Source organism: Orcinus orca, chromosome 8, assembly GCF_937001465.1.
Source record: "Orcinus orca chromosome 8, mOrcOrc1.1, whole genome shotgun sequence".
Classification (NCBI taxonomy): Eukaryota; Metazoa; Chordata; class Mammalia; order Artiodactyla; family Delphinidae; genus Orcinus; species Orcinus orca.
Window position 1 is genome coordinate 61,210,489 of NC_064566.1, and position 20,145 is coordinate 61,230,633.

At 36.8% G+C, this 20,145-nt stretch overlaps 1 protein-coding gene and 1 long non-coding RNA gene across 21 annotated transcripts in view; one reads left to right on the top strand and one right to left on the bottom strand.

Annotated features, from left to right (window-relative positions):
- DLG2 (discs large MAGUK scaffold protein 2) overlaps window positions 1-20,145 on the bottom strand; it is a 2,044,900-nt gene that overhangs the window by 796,730 nt on the left and 1,228,025 nt on the right. Inside the window, exon 1 of one of the 20 annotated variants that reach the window (XM_033431837.2) lies at window positions 18,978-19,344. The exons of 16 other annotated variants lie outside the window; for them this stretch is intronic. In XM_033431837.2, coding sequence (XP_033287728.1) covers window positions 18,978-19,286 — 309 coding nt within the window. In that variant the 5' untranslated portion in view covers window positions 19,287-19,344. Of the gene's footprint in view, window positions 1-18,977; window positions 19,345-20,145 lie in introns of those variants that run through there. 3 more of the 20 variants (XM_033431843.2, XM_004271840.3, XM_033431841.2) reach the window with 3 other exon arrangements.
- The window catches only part of LOC125965184 (uncharacterized), a 1,042,439-nt gene that overhangs the window by 559,444 nt on the left and 462,850 nt on the right, over window positions 1-20,145 (top strand). The window lies entirely within an intron of this gene.

Below are 20,145 nucleotides of genomic sequence, written 5' to 3' on the forward strand. Positions count from 1 at the left end.
TGAAAAATGAGAGTAATACCTTCAGTTTCTCAGAGTTGTTGTGTAGATTAGGTGAGTTAACAGGAACAACTTTCCATCCCAGCTAGCACCTAGTAAGCGGTCATCGAAGTAAGTAATTTTCACTTAGTTTCCTTCTACGTAGTTTAGAAAACATCTAAGTGCCCACAAGGTTCTAAACTCACTCTTAGGTATTGGTGAAGCATAACACAGCCCCTGACCTTCAGGATTTCACAGACCAGCTAATCATTTCACTAAATTGACATCACATACTATAATGGAGTGAACATGGAGTGTAATGGAAAATAACACAGTTAAGTTAGTTAAGAGTCTAGGGGAGATGGGGAATACGCAGACCAGAAAAGCTACAGACAAAAAGAAATATCGTTGAGGCTGGATGGGCAGGGGTAGCCAGAATTCCACAGAAAGACAGAGGAATAAAGGGTTTCCCAGGCTCAGAGTATTGGTTTCAAGTAGAAAGACTTCCCCAGTGTAATGCTCTGGATCTCCTTCTCCATCCCCACAAGGAGAAGGAAGTTTTGTGCTGGCTAAGTTTGTAAAAAGGAACTGGGGATGCTCAGCTCACTTATTCCTCTTGGGAGCCGGCCAAGCTGCATGAGCCTTGCATTCTCTCTTGCTATAAGGTAAGCTTAGCAAGGCAGACTGTGGCTCTGCAGAAGTTGGCAGTTTGGGGTATGGGGGTAAATCAAGAGTTCAGAGGCTTTGGGTAAACCCATTTTACAGCCTGCCATAGCCACTTCCTCCAACCTAGCTTTTAGCAATAATAAATTTGATTTAAAAAGAAATCTCTATCAGAATCTGGCACCTCTGTCTTATCTGGTTTTAATCTTAAAATTTTTAAAAGGTGCTAATTACTAAGCCTCCTCAAACTTGACAGAGAATGAAATTTGGAAACAAGAGAGTGCACATAGTGTATTCAAAATGTGACACTATTTTTTCAGGAGAGTAATGTACTTAGGAAGGAAAATGGAGGAGAAACTGGTTTTAAGGTTTAAAAGTTGGTCAGTCAGTGGGTTATGGGGCTTCTCTGTCACTTTAAGGAATTTGGACTGTATCCCATGTGCAGTGTGATGCCACTGAAGGATTTTAAGCAGAATGACAAGACATTTTGTGGGAGGAGGGGGTATTAGAAATATTCTGACAGCTTGAAACGGATGGGTTTTGTGGTGCATTGGAGGCAAAAGGCCAGTTTAAAGACTGTTCCAATACTCCTGGTAAGATCCTTGTGAATAGATTTAGTCCTTGATTCACTATTGATTTCTAAATTCCCTTATAATCTAAGAAATATAAGACAGAAGGCCAGCATACCTTACTTTGAAGTCACAACTTTAAAACATCATAAAGGCCCAGGGCCGGAGGCTGGGGGGAAGCGGTGCACAATGAGAGTTCCAATAAGAGGGATACGCTAAAGCTCAGCTGTTGCTGAGATGAAGAGATGACCATGTGACCAATCTAGAACTCATCAGAAATAATCACACCTAATTTAAAAAGCATTGTCTAAGAGACAAGCCAAATTTTCCCAGTCATGCAATAGTTAGATGTTCTGCAGAAAAAAAAGATACAAACCTCCTGTAAAATACCAGCTTCTCCCTCCTTCCCTGTGCCGACATCATCACCACCAGAAAAAGAATACGCACATAATAGCGCCTATATAACAGACTAGGACATAAAGGGTTCAAGAAAGATACCACATGACATGATTCATCTAGTGATGTAATCCTGTAACCAGATAGGAGGCAAGTTCTAGTGGATAGAAAGCAGCACTGAAAAATCACAGCTGCCTGCCTAACTCTGGTCCAGGTTCATCTTGCTAAACAAGCACTCTGTTTTTAATTTATTGAGTCGTATGTGTTTATATCTTAAAGTCATTATGCATAAGTAAAAGTGGGTAACTTGAGCTAGCTTTTTGAAGAACATCTCTTGTTCTCTACCGTAGAAATAAGAGATGAAACTTAGGAATGCAATATCCTATTTCTTTATTCAGCAATTATTTATGAAGGACTTATTGAATGTCACCTATCGTGTGGGATAAGTGACAGGTCCATCCTCCATTCTGTTGGAGAGAACAACTACGCCAGACACACTGGACCCTGAGCTTGGGAGTGAGGGTTATCCTTAAATCATCTTCAATTGTCTTCCAAATTTCAAAGGAGGCTAAAAAGTTTTACTCATCCCAGAATTTGACATCTTTACTCCCATTAAGAAATTATGAAGTCTTAAGAAGTTCAAAAAAATTAAACAGAGCTTCCAGAATATCTGTAAGTAAATTATTTTAAAAACTACATTGTTCCTACTTCATTCTCAAACCTATTCAATTTGCAGAGATCCATAATGATTATATTTTCAACTGTGTAGTGACCTAAATAAGTTTAGTTCTCTGACAACTTCATGCTTATCAGCCTCTCATAAGTCAAGTCAACATCAACAAATGCAGGCTTACATATGAACCTGTAGAGAACAATGAAAGGAGTGGCCCTTTGGGGTCAGACCTGAGTTCCAACCATAAATCTGGTCCTTGTTAGAGGTATGAACTAAGGCAAGTTACTTTGCTTCTAAAAGTTCATTTATTCATCTATAAAATGGGGATGAGACGACCTACCTTCCTGCATTATTTTGAAGGTTAAATTAAATTAAGATAATGGTATATAAGAAAAACTTCACAAATGGTAGCTACTATCATAATTTATTATAATTATGTCATTCCCATGGAGCACATGGTAACATTGAATGCCAGGGCTATCAAAGAAATTAGAGATCCAGGGTCACACTGTTTTCTTTCTAATTCATGGCTGACGGTGCTAATTTTTACTGTCTTCTTTCCTGAGGCGCCTGATGTAGCCTCACCATCCTTCTTACCACCATGGTCCATAGCGCCATCATGAATCAATCTGAGTTGACAGTCAAATGTATAAATCATGGTTTTTGTGTTCGTTTTTTTTTTTTTTAACTATTCTAACTTCCTCCAGTTGAGAGGTAGACCCTAACATTCTGAACCTTGACTAGGGTGATTCAAAGAGTCCAGAGTAGCCCAGCTACAAGTACCCAAGTTTCCTGACCTCCAGTTCTGTATTTTTCCACTGCAGCACACTCACTCACTCACTCTCCTCTGAGTTATGAAATTCAAGCATGAGTCCAAATTGGAAGAGACAGATCACTTAGCATAGCCTGTCACTATGTGATTTCTGCTGAGGTATGAATTAAACCTCGGCCCTTGCAATATACAGTTACAGACTGATATGAAACAAGGAACTGTTTAGCAGACTCTTCATTCACTCTGTCAAGGCCAGTGCTATCATGGGGTCGACAATACAGTAATTTTAGTGATGGGATAATGGACATTATGACAGGCTGCTGCCATGATAGCTACAGGCAGTTCATAATAGGAGGATACTTTCAGATACTACAAAATATGATTTATCAATTTCTACATCAATTTAGTCAATTGGTCTGGAATATATGAAGGGACTATCTGTTCCCACTGGCTGAAGTTTATTCCCCAAAATACAACTCATTCATTACTGTCTTGAAATAAAACTGAAGCTTAAAGAAAGAGTAACTCTTAGAAAAATGTTTGTTTGTTTTCCAAAAACACTCTTGAAATTTATGCAGCAAAATAACCAGCATCAACTCTTAAAATAAAAGATTCAGAATGAACAATGGACACATACCTATGGCATCATTTTGTTACTTGAAGTTTAATGGTAGGAAACTGAGAGAGGATTCCATTTTAAATGGTCTCAATTTCCTATATCAATTCTCCTTCATATTTGGGGCAATTTCTAATAAATCCAATAAATGGCATTCCAGGGATATACTCATGATCTCATAGCTCAACTGAAAAGTAAGGAATAAAAGTAAGGAAGAAAAAAGGAGACCATAGGCTTCAACCATATACTCTAAGAAATTAAAATAGTTTTCTTTAGGGTCAAATGATTACTTTATGTCCTCCTCGACATCCCATCCAGACTCTCTTTACCTGGTGACTTTCCTAGGTAAATGATATTCATCATCTAACATATTAAATTGTGTTAAATTTCAAATATCTTTCTCATGAAAGTATTAGACAGAGGGGTCAAGGCCAGAGCTGAAGAGGAAGAGGAGGGTCAACATCGGATATTTGGTGAGCCATGATCTATTGCCTTGTGGTAAATATCTGGGGACTTTATTAAGATACCCTTCCAATTTCCAACTTAAACACGAGGTAAATTATGATCTCCCTAATAAGATCAAAACTCAGCCACACAAGGCCACCTTAAAGGAATGAAAGAACACCCAGGCCAGCAGAACTAATGACTACATTATCCTCTCTAAAGAAAAAACTGTATCAACCAGAAGTTTGGGAGGAGGTTTGGGGTCAAGAAGGGAAGCAAAGTAAAAGGGAAGTCAGATGGTTAAGCTTTTGTCCATCAATCTAGGACCTTACTGGTGGGAAGGAATCTGGACATCTGAGTTAAAATAATTAACAAATTTTGAAGATGGTTTGACCCCCAAAGAAAGAAGTCCAATACGTGGAAGTTACCCTTGACTTCTTATCTGTCTCATTTTGTTATATTCTGGCTCAAATAAACCCACGCTAGTTGATCCATCTTCTTGCTCTATATCCAAAATATATCCTCAATTCACACAGTGGATCTTCACAACCACTGCTACTCAGTCAAGTCATCATAATCTCTCCCTTGAAAGTACTGCTGTATAACATTCTAACTAGTTTCCCCTCCTTCCATAGCTCATCTCACTATGTACATTAGATCATGTCATGTCCTTATTTAAAATAACCCAATGGCTTCTTGTTGAACTTTGAATAAAATTCAGACTCACTTCCACAGTCTCCAAAGTCTACGTGACCTGGCCTTACCTCACTCTCCACCCTCCATTCCTGTCCTTCTTCCCCATATTCTCTTTTTCCACACTAGGCTTCTTCTGTTGCAGGAACATATCAAAGTTGTTCCTACCCTAGGGTCCTTGACATGTTGTATTTTATTTGTGACATCACCTGAAGATTGTCATAAGATTGTCCCCTTTCCACCTTCATCTTTTAAATATCAATTCAAGTGTCTCCTCCTTACTAAGGCCTTCTCTTACTTTACTGTCTTATCCAAAGAAGTCCCACTTCCACCAACCTATCCGCCATATCACATTGCTCTAGTTTATTTTTTTATAGTATGTCACCATCTGAAGTAGTCTTATTTGTTTGTTAATTTTATGTATTTCTCAATAGAAGCTCCAAATCTTGCCAACTGTATTTACTGCTATATTTTCAACTTTCTAGAATAGGTCTGAACATCAACAGATGATCAATATATCTTTGTGAATGAATAAACAGATGAATTTTATGAACATGGGTGTTTCAATTCATCTGACAACACTGAAATAAATGATTTTGTCGTAATGTGATGTCATGTATATTTTAGCCAATCTGAGTCAGCTTCTTAGTCCCAATTCCCTCTGGACACTTATCAGAATGGCTATCTGGGATTTAAGAGAGACAAAAATAGGATAGAGGGACCTGATCACAGTATTACCTAAAGAAGTACCCCGCTAGAATGCCTTGCCTAACACCACTCTATTTCCTCTTTACCAATTTTTAAAGATACCATTCTTTCAATCATTCAAAAAATATGTCAGGCCCTATCCTAGCAGTAAAGATGCAGAAATAAATAAGGCATGGTTTGTGTTCTCCCAAAGCTTCCAATATGGTAAATGAAGCAGAAATGTAAGCAAGCACACTGTTAAGTGAAAAGTAGGACCACAGAGAAAGAAAAGCTTAAAGAAGATAACACTTGAGATGATCCTTGAATGATGAATGAAATTTTACCAAACACAGAAACAGGGAGAGTCATTATAGACAGAGTGATACATAGAAAAGATTTGGCAGGAGACTGCATGGTGGCTTCAGGGAATCAGGGAACAGTGAATGGTGGGGTGTGACCAGAATACAATAGGAGTGGCTGGAGATAGGGTTGGTAATGCAGGTTGGGGCCAAACTGAAGACAACTTCTAATGCTTTGCTAGGGAAACAAGTTTTATTTTGTAAACTAGTGTTTGGCTAACTATGTTTCGGGAGATACTGGTAAACATGTATCCATGAAAAAGAGATTTCATCATCACACACACTTAAGAAATGCTCTGCACACTCTACTTGCCTTTAGGAGATATAAAACCCCAAAGGCTTTGAAAAATCCTATAATAAAAAATAAACAACTGCTTAACACGTTATCCCATATAAACGACCCATTAACATTTCCAGACATACTAGCCTTCTCCAGAAGTTAGAGTACATTTAAAGTGAAGCACTACTTTTAAGTGATCTGGAGTTGTTCAATTATTTAAATTAATGAATGTTACGAACGGAACTGAGTGTAGAGATAAATTTGGCGACAAAAACACTTAGAATGGATGGAAGGAATCTGGGAGGCCACTGATGCTTGCAAATATCTTATGTGAACGATAACGCACATCTATACTCAAGCCCTGAGAGTGTGAATGTAAAACGGGAAAATATTTGAGACACTCTAAGATAGAATTCTATATCAACTAGTCATCAATTAATTAGTGATCGCCCTGGGTGTAGAAGGTGATGACGCTAACGAAGACTTCCTGATATTCTAACATGGTAAACTGAGTGAATTGTAAAACAGGTTTGAGAGCAGTGCAGGGTAGGAAAGAAGAAGAGTAATGAAAACTCGGCTGAAGCTTCTGCACAAAAAGGGATCAGGATCATCATGTCAACTGTTACCTGTTTTTGACTCATTTATTGGAAAAATAATAACTATAAGCCTACAAGGAACTTCCAGTTATGCTAGGCTCTTCCATAAACTCAAGAGTTTCTGTCCTTAATCTACCTACAGTCCTCAACCAGTTTTCCCGTCACCTTTCCATTCAGTCCTTTGAAAATGATGTGCTCTCTTATACTAGAAAACAGCTGCCCTCACATTACTGATATGTTGGCTTCACATTTTTTTTTTTTTTTTTAGAATGGCCAGAAGGTGCTTAGTTTTGATAAGGGAGTCCATAGAGTTGTTGCATATGGAAGTTTAATTCTAAATATTGGTATAAGCAATATAATAATGGTGTGGTTTCAAAGGATACAATTTCATACAATCATTCTAAGATATTATGGTTGACTTGCAGGGGCAGACTGCCTGCATTTTAAGACATGTGGATCCAACTCAACCTTGAATATGTCTACATACAAATTTCATAAAATTCTTAACCGTATATAAACATACTGTAAAATAGACAGGAAATTTCCAGAATATTTCCCTTCCCCATCTGATCAGTTAGATCACTCTTCCTCTTCAACATCTCTTCCTGTCAATTTAATGACCATACTACACTCCTCAGCAAATTCTCTGTTTACACAGTCAGATGGTCTGCCTACTTCTATCTGTTGTACTAATTACCTTTTCATCTGTCATTCAATTCAATCTTGCTCACCTACAGCAACGTGAAAACGAGAGCATTCAGCTCTTTTCCTTCTAGAGAACAGACACAAGGAAGAGTTACAGTGACAGGAGAAAAAGGGGCGTAAATCACTCATGAAGATGATTAAGAACTACCCTGCTATATTTAGGGTAGGTGGAAATTTCTCTTACCAGGACTTTTATTAATTTAATTTTACTTTTGGCTGCATTGGGTCTTCGTTGCTGTGCATAGGCTTTCTCTAGCTGCCGTGAGCGAGGGTACTCTTCGTTGTGGTGCAGGGGCTTCTCATGATGGTGGCTTGTCTTGTTGCGGAGCATGGGCTCTAGGCATGCAGACTTCAGTAGTTGTGGCACACGGGCTCAGTAGTTGTGGCTTGCGGGCTCTAGAGCACAGGGTCAGTAGTTGTGGCACACGGGCTTAGCTGCTCTGCAGTACGTGGGATCTTCCCGGACCAGGGATTGAACCTGTGTCCCCTGCATTGGCAGGCGGATTCTTAACCACTGCGCCACCAGGGAAGTCCCTTATCAGAACTTTTAAACAGAAACTACTTGCCTATTTGTATATATATCCTTCCTTCCTTCTTTCCTTCCTTCCTTCCATCCATCCTATCATCCATCCAGTCAACAAATTAAGCATGTATTAAATTACCAACTGGGTATTATCATTATGCTACGTGTTATAGAAGATGCCATAATAGTGTCCAAAGTTGGCTGCAATCACACGAAAAGTATTCATCTTCATGAACTAATAAAAGCAAATTAAAAAAGCAACAGCATGCAATTTTTAGCTTACCAAATTTATAAATGCTTTTTATAAAGAAAGAACCATCAAGAGTACAGGAGGAAAGACATGTTCACACACTCCTGGAATGGGAGGACTATAAATTTGTAAAGTCCTTTTAGAAGCAATTTGGCAATTAACTCTAAGCTCTATGGGGCAGGAATCAATCTCTTTTGTTTTCCATTATGTCCCCATTGATTAACACAGTGCTTTGGCATCTGGGAACTGTTCAATAATTAATTGTTGAATAAAAATCGACTGAACAACAACGTTCTAAGCCTAAAAAAATTTACACCCTTCACTCACTGATTCCTTTCCTGAAAATATATCTTAATGAGAAAACTGGTTAGAGGTTAATATACGCCAAAACTTACTTCAGTACTGTTTATATTAATAATAATAATATAACCTAAATGTCCAACAAGATGAGTTTTTGTAGAAACAGTAATATTTGGCAGTCATTAAAATTATGTCAAAAAGAAAAATATTTTACTAACAGAAAAATGTTCATAATTAATGTTAATGTAAAAGAAGCAATACAGTTTTATATTCTTAACTTCCCACTAGCAGACACATATAACCAATACTTTATATTTAGGTACATCTGTGAGCTCATGTTACTATAATATATTGCATTTTTTTCCTGAAGATACACATGCAGAGTCAATTGAAGAAACTAAAAAGGTATCAAAATACTAACTGTGGTTACTTCTAGGTGGAATTATAGCTATTTTAATATTTTTCAAACATATCTTTAGCTTATAATAATATTTTTTACCATAAACTTGTATTATTTCTACATCAAAACCAAATAATAAAATTATTTTAAAAGAGTAATATAAATGCTCACTTTAAACTAAGAGAATTTATGATTATCCACTTAGACTTTATTTTTATTTTAAAAAACTTCAAGTTGAAAACAGAGAAAAATATATACACTGCAAGTATCTTCCTCTTAATTTTGCTGTGAAAGTGCTCTAAAAATATAAAGTCTTAAAAAAAAACTAAAACATTGTAATGAATTGCAATAATATGTGTGATGGAGAACAAATAACATAGATCAGAGAAATGAATGATCAGTATACAAACAGAATCAAAAAGCATTTTCTAAGATTGCCTTCCCAGTCTGGCAAAGGCAGATATATTTGCTAATCACTCTAAAATGTAATAGAAATCTAGGAATTTTTATATAATTTTAAACTTAGTACATTTTTAAACTACTTATTGAAGAACTGTAACAATGTTGACCACTAACTAAATAGCACAGCCTATCAGAATAAAGTGCAAATGTGTTCAGTTATGGATTTTTAATGTGGTGCTGCCAACTACTATACTCTGAGCACTTATATTTAATGACGAAAATGATGGAGAAAAAAGGTCATGTAATCTACAACAGACTGTACAGAAACTAATTATAAAGTAATAGTTCACGACATTATTTCAACCTTCTAGAGAGCAAGTGACTCCTAAATTAGGCAAAGAAACTATGTAGAATCAGATTTTCTTTTTCTGATTGTCCGCTCAAAGTGCAGTTCAGTACCTTCCATCACTGAACAGCATGACCCACTTGAATGCAGAATATAATTTCTGAACAGTGATTCCTATATTTTAACAGCACCACCAAAAAGAAGAATCTGAGTCAAACTAAAAACAAGACAAATATGCAAAGCAATAAATCTGTGCTAACAACTTTTTATTACAATCTCTTTGTTATTAAATAGAGCTACTTTAAGGACAGGAGATGTTACTCTTGATCTTATGGCACTTGTATAATGAGTAATAATAATAATAAATCAAATTTGAAACTTAAGTACCTTTACGTACAAGATCCCGTGTTAATATTCATTCAGAAATCAACAACACCTAGTTGACTGATTGCTACATGCTGGGTTACTGGGAGAACAAGGGTAAATAAACAGATTGTGCTCTAATTGAATTCGGCTTAGAGAAGCAGATAGATACTTATTCATAACTGTGATACAATGTGATAGGTGAATTGTGCATGGTGCCCAGCTAGACATAAAGGTAGACAAGACATAGTCTTTCTTCTCCACAGCCACCAATGCAGCTGAGAAGTCAGGGTCCAAAAACAGAATAGTGATACTACAAAATTGTCACGAAGAGATGAATGGACAGCTGGTGACTATGAGTTAGGCATATGAGGAATCTTTCACTCTCTAATCAGGAGACCGAGAAGGAAACAACTAACCACAATGCCAGGTAATGTGCTAATTGTGCAGGATACCACATTAAGTAGAGGTTTTAGGAGCTAAAACGGACTGGAAAGGATTAGAGAGGAGGATGCTTAAACCAGACTTTTAAGTAACATATAGGCTTTGTTACGCAGAATGGGACATTCCATCAGAAGGAACTAGAAAGCTGAGAGTCTAGTGCAGAGGTTGGCAAACTTTTTCTATAAAGAGCCAGATAGAAAATATTTTAGGACTCTCTGGCCCTACAGTCTGTATTACAACTGCTCAACTTTGCAATTGCAGTACCAAAATAGCCATAGATAATGTGTAAACAAATGAGCATGGCTGTGCTCCAATAAAGCTTTCTTTATAAATAGTATAATTGGGATTTCATATAATTTTTCACAAAATTATATTAAATATTATTATTCTTATTTTCTTCAACGATCAAAAATCTTTTTAAAAATTCTTGGCTCAGAGGCTATACCAAAACAGGTAGCAAGTTGGATTTGACCTGTAGGCTATACTTTGCTGACTCCTGGTCTAGTTAGAAGGCAAGCTAAATACACACACATAACAATACATATAACAATTTCAAACATCTAACCAGTGTTCTCAATTCTACCCAGCCTTTCCATTTTATAATACATGTTTTGTAATACCCTCTTTTCTCCATCTGAAATGAAATTCATGGATAATACAACTGCCTACACATTTTTAAATAATGCCTTAACTGAAGTAAAAGAAGAAATAAAAAGAAAGTACTTTATGTTAAGATAGTATGTTTTCAATACGGCAATCTGTGAGCCCAACTATACTAGAAAATGTAATAAAGTAGTCACATGTTTACGTGTACTTATAATGAATAAATTTAGATTTAAATGGAATAAAGAGACCAGATATCACATCTGCAAGAAACACAGGAGAAGTGAAAGAGTAGACATATGAAGAGTAGACACATATGAAAATTAGTGTTGGAAGAAGTAATAATGGTTCATTTGTATACAATAAGAGAGCAAAGGAAATACTTTAGTTGAAATATAATCTAACAAGATTGCTGATAAAGTGGAGAAAGTAAAAGTGTCATATTTTTGCAAATAAACTTATAACTTAGTGCCAAAATAATTACTTATAACTTAGTGTCAAAATAATTCTCTGCTTTATATGGTGCAGACCGGTGAGGAACTTTATCTATCTATCTATCTATCTATCTATCTATCTATCATCATCATCACCTCTCTATCCCTATTTGGAATTACCCCTCATGTAAAGATAGACGCTTGATTTGACTTCTAGTGCTTCAATAGATCTTGGGACTCTGTCCTTTGATAAAAAATGAGGACTAGAGAACCCCAGCCACCTAAGAGCCTACAGGGAAACTGAGTATAGATGACCTTTGGAGAAATATCAGAGTAATACTGAAAACAACAGAAAACTCTAAAATAAATAATTTCACATAATTTTCACAAAATAGATTTCTTATAGTGTGATAACATTTTAAAAATAAATATAAGGTATGGCAATCAAAGAAAATATTTTTTAAAACAATCTTATTGAAATTTGGTGAACTATTTGTATTTCAAGTGCTGTTACCAATTTAAAATGTTTGGTTCTATGTCTATTAAAAGGACCTCAAGTCTCTTCAATTACGTATTTGCAGGTGACATTTACAAATGTAAACTGATACAGGAGAGGTGTATCGATGACATAAATACCAGGATCAGCAATATTGCTCAAGATAGGGATTTTCCAAACTGGGAACCAACTCCTGATAAAATTCCTAACAGAACAAAGTACAATGATCCCTTGATTTACACAGGAGTTACATTTCTAGAATATTAAATGATTATTAAATCCTTGCAGAAAATATTTTGTTTATAAAACTGAATTTGATTTTAGGTTTAGAAAAAAAAAAACTTCATGAATATGAAGTGAAATGTTAAAAATTGTGCATTAATGGAGTCATTCTTTATTCTTCAGGACTGCTCTGCACATTATAGTGCATTTAGCATCCCTGGCCCCCTTCTCCTAATGCCAGTATCACCTCCCAGGCATTATCAATACATAAGTCCCTCCATGCGTTTGTAAAATGATTTCTAATGGCTCGTCTCTCTCCTTATCTTCTTGGGGACTGCTGGTCTGAATTATAAGAATGTAGAAATTAGGTTTATGTAATTCTTTGTATAATGCCCAACACTGCATTATCAACAAATTGCATGCTTAATAATTTTCTTGTCAGTAATTACGCTTCGTGAAGCGGAGCACATAAAGGTAAGAGAGGGAAAGCTGCCTGAAACAGTAAAAAGAATTCTGAGTTCAACGACACTGGCCAATTCTGCCACAAACTGAATGACCTTGAGCAAGTCTTTTTAACTTTTCTAGGCTTCACGTTCTCCTTTGGAAAATACACTAGATGACCTCTAAATTCCCATCCACCTCTGACATAATTATAAAATATCTATCTATCTATCTACCTATCTATGCCTTTGGGAAATTAAAGGAATGAAAGTAGAGAATGGAGAATAAAATCAGGTGATGCTACATTTGTAACAGATCAAACAATATCAAAAAGAAAACCCCAAAACTAAGAAGATGGCCAATGGAGATGGTGGTATTAAAGGGAGGTATTTGATTCTTGGCATAATAGATGCATAGGTAGGTAGACAATGCATATGAGATTCACATTCGTTCAGCAATGTGAGATGATGTTGTCGGACTTATGAAAGACAAACTCTACATGTACTTTTATTTTGTACTTATATTAAGTTTAAAATACATGGTCCCTGATTCCTTACCATAAATATTGCCAAGATTAAATCCATTTGGCAAATAACTACAGATGATGGGGTCTTTCTAAGAGCAGGTATCTTATTCTGGTATCAGTGCTGTGGCAATCTACTCCACTGCTTCAGATCAGCGTAGTTCTTAACCTCGATCACAGAGTAAAGGGCTCTTTAAGGGCTCAACCAACTCAGGGTTCCTGAGACCAGAAAACAAAGTAGAATGGGGAAATCTGGGATTCTGCTAGGAGGTGTCAGTCCTCCCAACCATGTAAAACACTCCAATTCCTTAAGGAAATTTCCTGTTAAATTAAAGAATTAAAGAGGTCTCTGAGGGTATTCTCCCTTCCAGTGTACCTCAAACAGGCCTTTCTGTAAGATGAGGTGGAAAGGTTGAGTCCGATAGAACTTTATTTGAAACTAGTTCTGCCTTTATCAGTTTTGCCCTCGTGAGCAAGTTACTCTTAGCCTCAGTTGCCATATCTGAAAAATGGGAATCATATAATCCCTCTTTTACTGTTGTTGGAAGAATTCCAAGTGATGATTAATGTAAAGACCCTAGCACAGGGCTTTACACATTGTGGGTGTTGAGAGTATTCGATAAATACCGTCACCTTTGGTCTTTTCTTTTCCACCCTCTGTACTTTGTCTCTCCTGCCCTGCCCTAGGAAGAAGGCTCTGCTGATGTCAGCATCCAGTAGCAGGGGTGCCAGGAGTGCTGCTGACTGACTGGCTTCAGATCTGCCCAAGGCATGCTCAGTGCTTTTATTCCTTCTGTGATACCTCTTATTCTCTTATGTTTTTTCCCTTGCCTGGAGGCTGCTGGTGTTTTCCCAGAGACTAAAAAGTCTTATTCTTCCTTAGTAAGGGACACTCTATGGAAGGAATCAGTAGAAGCAGCCACAGAGTTAAAACAAACTGTCAGATCTTTCTAACCAGACAAAAGCTGAGCCTGAGATTTCAGCCTAGGGCAACCCTACTTCTTGGACTAAAAAATCCTCTGCACTCAAGTTCCTGTAAACTGCTATTTCTGGAGGAGCTGTAGAGGGACTGTTAGGGAAGATTTACACAGTTTGGCTAAATACTTCAAATGTAGTTTTTCTAGCAGTATGTACTGAGAAAATCTAACATCACCCACCTCTGAATGCAAGCTTATGAAAATGCTAGTTTATCAAAACAAGTCTATTTTACATGATTTTTTTTCTTAGTGTACACCATTGTAAACCTCTGAGAACCCTGAAGGACAAAATGACACCCCATCATAACGTGGTACTGTGTCAAGTGTTTCTGAACAGTTGCCTGGCCTAACCTTCATCACTATAAGCGAGGCATCAAAAAATTCAGTGGACAGACTAGAAACTCTAATAAAGGACCACAATACTGATAATTAATTCGATGGATGATATGTTCTTCAGGTTAAAAAACATAATTTGGATATCACTAGTCATCATAAATACCATTTTTTAAATTGGACAATTCCTGTGTTCTAAGCGCCACGCTTGGCTCTTTAGATAGAGTACTGTCAATTCTTATTACACTTTTCTGCAACATGATTATAACATTCTAAGTTTTACAGAGGGGCAGATGAGTCTTAAAGAGGTTAAGCAAGTGAGATCACACAGAGCTAGTAAGTTCAAACTTTGGATTATCTGGCTCTAAAGCATAAATCCTTTCCAAAGTGTGTCTCATTCATTAATGGATGTCAGGTGACAGAGCCACAGAATATTAGTTTTGGAAGGGATACAGAGGTTCATTTAGGAAAATCCGTTTTCTTAGAAACAGAGAAACTGAGGTCTAGAAGGGTTCCTTAACCATGAAGCCTAACACAGAGTGTGGCAGAACTCTTGAATCCTACGGTGGCGCAATGCTGCTGACTCAGCAGAGTCCTCACCAAGGCCCACCAGGCTTTCTGTGACCCATCCCCTGCCCATCTCTCCGTGGGCAGACGGAACTAAGAGCAGTTCTACACAGACACCAGGGCGTTACAACTGTTTCTGTTTTTGTTATTTTTGCCCCCAAAGCCTATCTCTCTCTGCTGACTTGATAAACACACATTTTTTCAAGATTCAATTCAGTTCCATCCAAGTATCACTACCTCTACGAAGTCTTCACTAATTCACCTCTCTTCTCTTCCCAGAAAAAACAGTTATAGTGAATTAAGGAATAGGTTAATAGAAGCCAACTTTTATTGTGGATTTATGATTCATTCATTCCACAAATATTTATTGAGTCTCTACTATATGTAAGCACTGTGCTAACTGCTTTATATGTATTATGTTAATCACTCCTCACCATAATCCTATGAGTTAAGTACTATTTTTATCCTAATTTTACAAAACAGGAAATGTAGGCATAAAGAGATACAGTATCTTTTCTTAAAAAAAAAAAAAAGGATATTTTTGTCTTTCTCCTTTGTAGTCCCCCTTTGTATCCTGAATACACATTTACTATGGAATTTGCAGCACTCCGTGGAACTTTGTTTCACTTCCAAATTTTGATTTATGACGCTATTATTCTGTGTATATAGTGATATATTTGCTAAGCATTGTATACTATTGTAGGTCATAAGCTCCATAATGGTAGAGGTGGTATATACTTTGTTTCCTATTATATCCACAGGGCCTGACAGAGTGGCACATAGTAGGTACTCAGGAAATGATAGTTGAATAAAGAAATGAAGAATGAATGAATGAATGAATGAATGAAGAACAAATGCATAGAACCCTGGTCTCTGAGTCTTCACTGTCTGTGCTGCCTCCCCAGACCAGTCTGCACTGGGCAGAAATGCCGCATAAGCAGCGATGGACATGTTTTTTTTGTTTTTTTTTCCCCCAAGGCCGATACTATTATCTTGGATGTGCATCTAGAACTCACTTCTGGACACTATAATTTTCCATTTTCTTACCTATTATTATGGTTATATTAATTCTACAGATCCAAATGGAATGAAAACTTATTTGAGAAGGGACAGGAGCTGTTTTTCATTCCTGCTGAGGAATAACACAATGACAAAGTCCTGTTAGTACACAGCACCCCCAAATAACAGGAGTTTGGCAAAGAGCCTTGGGAGGAACTCAAGTCATTACCATGGCCCTGTATTATAGCAGCCGGAAATCACACTGCTGATTTCCAAGTAACACAGCAACTATCTCCAAGGGCAAGATCCCAGCTCCCAGACACTTAATAGCCCTCAGGCACGTTCTGTACCACATATGGGTCCCTAGGCAACTCTAAAACATGCACTTTCCTTCTTTCTGCTTTATCAAGGAGTCTAATGTTTACTATCATTAGCCTCTATCTTTTATTTTACAATATTCACGGGATATCTTTAGTTAATTTAAGGGATAAAAATGGTATCCAAAAATTCTCAAAACAGACTTAGTGTTAATGGACACATATTGATACACACACACTCTTGTTTCTGTGATAGTTTACATGGGCATATAATACATACACATCTGTATATTTCAAATATTAGACATATTTTATAGATGTATATGTAAATGAATACAGATATATATATACATAGAGCAGCATTTTCGAGTACCTATCAGAAGTAAAGGCAATATACTTTATATAGGGAAAAAACATTATAAGAACAGCTAGTAATTTCTAGGAGAGAAAAGAATAATATAGAACTTTAATTTTTATATGTGTATATGTATATGCATGTATATATATGTATAATTATATACACATGAAAATGTGTTAATACATGAAAGTAGATATTATAGAGATATTTAAATATATATCTCTATATTAATATAGAGATATTTAAATATATATATGCACATGTGCATATACAGACATATTAAAAATTATTCGACATAATATATTTGAAAGGGCACGGGAGTGGAATGAAGAGAGATTGATCAATCTAGTATAGCACATTTTTAGGACTAAGATGGTAAAAGGGTAGAAGAGTCAGTTGATAGAAGAGTGTCACAACACTGAAGATCCTAAAAGATATGGTATCGGTTCTCCATTATTTGGGGAGTAACTGTTCTTGGCAAGTAATAAAGTACATGTGAATAAGAGAGAAAAATGTAGAGAAATCTGTATACAAAAGAATAATGGGAGATGGTGGCTGCCTCATTTTATTGCCTTCTCATATGTCAATGGATCTTTAATTATCAGTGCAGAGTCTATTTCAATCTTTAAAGCATTAAATGGCTATAAATTTAAGCAAGTAGGAGGCTGACTTTGTTAAAAACCAAGGAAGGGAAAAGTTTCCCTTGGCTGATGAAAAATGTACCAAGATTTTTTGAGCATAGTTATTATAATATAGTATTAGAGATTTTGGTTTGAGCAATGATGAAAAGTTTATTACATCTTAGATAAAAAGAATTGTAAAAATAAAGCATGTTTGCATATTCTACTCTGTGCAAAATCCATAAGCTAGATGTGTTTGCCTTCTCTGCCTATGTAAGCCTTGAGAATTTAACATAATCAATAAAGAGATATAGGCTAAAGACATTTAAACACGTGTTTGTTAAAGAACAGGGACTTCATAATTGTTGACTGTTTATTCAGTTTGGAATTCATGTTAACTTTAAAAAATAACTGAGTTTCCAAACATCAGGCTCCATTTCAAGGTGAACTAGTTTAATTCTAAAATGACAATATATTCTTGATTTAAATCAAGATGCTGAAATGCATGATATTAATGCATCAGAAGCCACATATAAGGCCACATATGTAGCATTAAGATCTAGTGATATATACTTACAAGTACTTAAAAAAAAACTAATATTAAAATTGGAATGTTCTCTACACCTCTCAGATCATAACGTTTTACTCATGATCAATACCCACTTCTTAATTATGCTAAAATCATATTAAAATCAAGAGAGGATTTTTTTCTGCAAACACAGATTTTTCTCTTTTCAGTGAATTTTTATGAACAGAGTTCTATATTTATGACAATGATTACAGGTGCCTTTTATTTATATTTTATAGCATTTACAGGAAGTTTTTTTCCCTCTTCTGGATGGAGACAGGAAAAAATGAGCCAATTTCGTTTCTGGTACAATGCTAGTAGTTTGGGGCAAGAATAAGCTAGGAATCAAATTAAGGGACTCTGCACATCTGCTTCAGAAATATGTTACAGGGGAATACGAGTTATACTTTTTAATATAAATAACCTTATTGCTTCTATGAATAAATGAAATGTTTCATTATTTTATTCTGAGTGTAATTGTCTAGCTTGCTTCCAATTGTATTCCTTTTGTTTATAAAATGAATTATTTAGTACAAACACATTTTCTTCTCCATCACTGAAAAGGTATACAGCATTATAAGAGTAAAATTAGAATAGGATACTTTAAATCGCTGCTTTCCATAGCTGAAGAAATGAATGTTTCTTTATCTTTAAAGAGATGGAAAGTATCTGATTAAAGTTCATTTTCTCTTTCTTCCTTAAAACAAGACAAAACCCTAGGCTAGGCAGAATAGAAAAAGTTAACAATGATTAGAAGTAATAGTGCTGCTAAAGTCTATGATGCAGAATAGTAAAATCATCTGAGGACTAGAGAAGTTGAATTTGGGGAAAAGTCACTGAAAGAAACTGAGCACAGCATCCCTTGACTTTCACAGGCCACACAGAGGTGTGAGCCCACAAACACCTGTGAAAATTACAGGATTTCTTGGCCTACCATTTACCAAACAGGCGTACCCAGTCAGCAAGGAGCACCCAGAAAAGTTTCCAAACCGTGCTAGCCTTCCCCAGCGTGCTCTCAGTTTCTTCCAATACTCACGGGAAAGTCACAAGGAAAAGGCTCACCTGTGCTGGGCTGAACCAGCCATGTGGGCAGGCACAATGCTCCCCACAAGTCCCTTTGCCCTTGGTGCTCGTCTTGTGGGAGCTTTTCCGCACACTGTCCCACAAAGTGACCAGCTTGGTCCTGTTTGCAGCTGGGCCCCCAGGTCCCGAGGAGGGCATAGTCTGAGAACTGTACCCGAGCCCCTGAGGACTCCTCTGCCAGCCACAAGCGCAGTGGGCATCCCTGAGCAGTGTGGGTGCGCTCCTGCCGGCATCCATCCCATCGGACCCCCGGCTGCAGCTGTGTTGCTTGGTGAGGTATGCATTCATACCGCACTGATGCCTACTCTTGCCTTTGGTCAGCTCTGCACAGGAATGTCTCCTCCCTCACACCCCTTTCTTCCAGGCAGTTGTAAAAGTCTTTTTTTTTTTTTTTTCTCCCGTGGTTCCCTCAGTATCTTTGACAGCTGCTATAGCAGCGCATCGTGGGAGCAGCTCCGCACAGCATTATCTGCGGGCTGGTAGCTCTTTGTCAATAGATGACTCAACTCACAGAGCAACTTGACAGTATCCCTGCTCTAGGCAGAAGCAATCAATGCTCCACACAGCTGGGCTACAGGACTGTACACTGTTACAAACCCTTTTTGGATGGAGCCCCACAGTAAAGCGTACTCTTCGCAATTTGGCATTCTGGCGTTTCCCTCTCTAGCTGATCCCCACGCAAAATACAGACCTCAGGAAAGAGAGCTTCTTATCAGACTAGCAGGACCCTTCTTTCCAGAAAGAATATATCTAGGCTGAAACAATATAGCGTAAGCAATGTAAAACGATGGGGAGGTTAACCTGTGAAACAATTTCCAACATTTACAGGAATCACTTATTTAGAGAGAGGTTTGCCAAGACACAGACCAAATCATGAGGTAACGAAATAAGAGGATCAGTATTAACTCTAAAGAACATTGATTCATTCAGAAAAATCACTTAGATCACAGCATTATACCAGAGTGCTTTCAAATTTGGAAGTGTGTTTTAGAACATGATTATATATTATAGTCCAAACATATATTATTTATGCTATGAACAATTATTAATTCTTTCTGATTCAAAAGTAAAGCAATTCCCAAAGTTCCAAACTGATGGGTTGGCTTATTTTGACACAGTGTTTTTCCTTACCCCAAATTATTCTGAG